Here is a 2,985-nt window from a genome sequence, read left to right as displayed (position 1 = left end):
GGTACTGACAATTATCTCTCACTACTGCGACCCTCCGTTTCTGTCTGAAAGTTTTCCTTTCCTTTTCCTTTCTGTTGAAGGAAATAAGTGATTCCGCAAGCGTAACTTTATGTTAACATGTGCGGAAACACTTGGTAACGTTCCGGAAATCTGAATTTTTTAGATTTCCGTCGACGTAATCAGACCTAAACGTTTACGGAAATACAAGGTTATGTTCCGGAAACACGTTTATGCCTTGTTTCCGTTGACGTAAAAAATGAAATGTCGACAAAATACTAGGCTACTTTCACGAAATAAGTTTTTCTCTTGTTTCTGCTGACGCATTCAGACCTAAAGTCACTAGGTTTCGTTCCGGAAACACGACTTTTTTTCTTCCTCTTTGCTATATATCTTCCTTTGTCATTACAGGACAGGTAAATATGTTGTGATTGTGTTATTTTTTTTTTAACCCATAACATACTGGAAAAGTGCACGTTTTCATGGGCCACAATACGGCCGGATTCCTCTGGACTATAAACCTTCACCTGCCTTTAGATCCGTATTTAAAAATTAACTTAAAAGCGAACTTCAAGTTCGAAGGCATCGTTCTTCTCTCAAAAGCCACTCAAACTAATCGAAACTAAAAGCTTAGCCGAAGTCGAGTTTGTGATTGACAGCTGTCGCTTCGTAAGCCAATAAAATTATTTGAACAATTCTAATAAGGATTGTGATTGGCTCATTTTAGCGTGCTTTATCAGAGAACAGTGCACGGGCGACGCCACTTTTGTTCGTTTGAAAAAAAAGTTTGGTTTGAAAATTCAGCCAAATGCGTGGGGAAATTATTAGATTTTTTATCATAAAAAAAATAAAGAAGCCTCGACTGTGGTCTGTTCTAGATCTGTTGTAAAGCACTTGGGAAGCGGTAGAGCACTCGACTTCGTCTCGTGTTTTCCCCTACACTTCTTTCGTGCTCTACCGCTTCCTGCGTGCTTTACAACAGAACAGAGCACAGTCGAGGCCTCTTTATTTGTTAATTTAGGTGAGTAGGTGCATTTAGGTCGACCAGCTGCCAATAGCGCTTTTTAAGTATAAATTAAGTGAAACAAATAAAGCAGACCACATTTGCTTCTAATAGCTTCTCGTGGCTCATTACAAAATTACGATATACAGTATTTGTTCCCACATTGGCGATTTCGAGGCTTGATGAGTCACACAAAAATGAATATCACATCGGGAGCTAATATTACTTCGAACAACGCTTCTGGCTCCGAAATGATTATTTATTCCAAGGCAGAAGGCATTGCATGGTGTTGCGCGTTCATTTTGACGACTTTGCTTGTTGTGGCTGGAAACCTTCTCACTATTGTACTGTTTGCTGCGAACAAAAGTCTTCGTAGAAAAAGCTTGTTTCTTGTCATCAATATGGCGTTTGCTGACCTGATGCTAGGAACACTATCGATGCCTGGCTACATCTTCTTCATCGGAGAGTACAATTTTCAGCTGTGAACGGGACGCATGTCTTCATCTTTGGATTGCGCCCATGATCTGGTCGATACGTTTTTTATGCATGCTTCGTTAATTTCCGCAGCGATGATTTCTGGTGATAGATTTTACGCTATAGCGTCGCCACACAGATATAAGCGATCACCGTCAACGAGAAACTACTGCGCCATTATTTCGATGTCTTGGATACTTACAATTCTTGTAACTGCATTTGAAATAACACTGGGTCACTTAACTTCTCCGGAATATGAGAATTATGCTTGGATGTCTTTCGGTTTGATAACAACGTTCGTTATTTGTGGTTGTAACATCAGTATTTGGAGAAAGTTTCAGAACGCAGAACTTACTTTCCAAGCACAGAACCGGGCAGCGCGAAACAGACGTTTAACAAAAACCTTGTTGTTTGTATCTGTTCTCGCGCTTCTCTCGTGGCTGCCCTTAATTATCATGGATGCTTTAGAAGTTATTTTTGAGGTTACAATTCCTGCAGGTAATTTTTATTACGCAGTAACCCTTCTGAATTATTCGAACTCTTTTCTCAATCCAGTTGTGTATGGATTAAGAACATCCGAGTTTAGACGGGCAATGGCTATTTTCTGTTTTAAGAGGATACTGGCGGTCAATATCAAAAATGCTGAACGAAGATGTAGACACAATTCCAGTTGAACCTCGGATACACGGCTGAAAACACTACGAATGACGAGTCATAGTCATCGACGAACGTCCTTAGAAGTGGAAATTACACAGGATACTTCACTGTGATGAAAAACTGTCTTTTCGTCTTGTTTATTCTAGGGGAAAAGCTTTAAACTCGATGGGAAAACGAGTTGCAGAAAACTCAAAACGCGTAATTAAGGGTGCGTTGTGTCACGCCCACGAAAATAACTTGTGCTCCATTTGTGCTTAAATATCAGGGACAATATAAAATGTGGAAGGAGAAATTATAAGAGAATGATTTTAACATACATGTGGCTGGAAATGGACTCAATAATATTTCAATTTTGCACACAGGCTTTTTCAAGTAAGTTTAAACAGATGCCATCTGGTTACTCTATGTCTGTTAATATTAATGATTGTCTCGTCTTAGTTGTCTTCTGGCGATCGTGAAATTTTACCGCATTATTTATCGATTATTTGTCTCTTAATATTAATGATTGTCTCCTCTTAATTGTCTTCTGGCGATCGTGAAATTTTACCACATTATTTATCGATAGATATCTTTCCCACGCTCCTTCAAACCTTTTGAGCTTTCTGTAGGATTAGACGTTTAACTGTTTTAAGAAGAGCTTTCATAGGAATCCGAAAATTTCACCAAGCTTTCTTAGCAAATGTCAATACATTTACCTAAATTAAGGGCCCATTAACCGATCTTTTCGAGCCGTTGCTAAGGAAAATTTAGTCTCATATAACTTCATCATTTTTAGTTAGTTCAGAGTTATTTCATGTGTTTCAACTTTTTCATGATCAGTAACACTAGTGATGACGTCATCAGGCCACGCCCAT

General features: G+C 38.9%; 1 protein-coding gene across 1 annotated transcript; it reads left to right on the top strand.

The window, feature by feature from the left end:
• The first annotated feature begins 779 nt into the window (after nt 1-779).
• Nucleotides 780-2,701, top strand: LOC145464116 (melatonin receptor type 1B-like). Its single transcript, XM_081447933.1, has 2 exons — nt 780-1,466; nt 1,587-2,701. Exons 1-2 carry the CDS (start codon nt 1,183-1,185, stop codon nt 2,146-2,148), a joined length of 846 nt encoding a protein of 281 aa, XP_081304059.1. The 5' UTR covers nt 780-1,182; the 3' UTR covers nt 2,149-2,701.
• Nucleotides 2,702-2,985: the final 284 nt, after the last annotated feature.

The sequence above is a fragment of the Orbicella franksi genome, chromosome 1, assembly GCF_964199315.1.
Source record: "Orbicella franksi chromosome 1, jaOrbFran1.1, whole genome shotgun sequence".
Classification (NCBI taxonomy): domain Eukaryota; kingdom Metazoa; phylum Cnidaria; class Anthozoa; order Scleractinia; family Merulinidae; genus Orbicella; species Orbicella franksi.
Note: the sequence above shows the minus strand (reverse complement) of the source record. Positions and strands in the feature narration are given on the sequence as shown.

Bases quoted from the DNA above. Each gene is read 5' to 3' on its own strand.
- LOC145464116 (XM_081447933.1), top strand. From the start codon at position 1,183: ATGAGTCACACAAAAATGAATATCACATCGGGAGCTAATATTACTTCG. The intron at 1,467-1,586 runs GTACAATTTTCA...TTCTGGTGATAG, and splicing joins TACATCTTCTTCATCGGAGA to ATTTTACGCTATAGCGTCGC.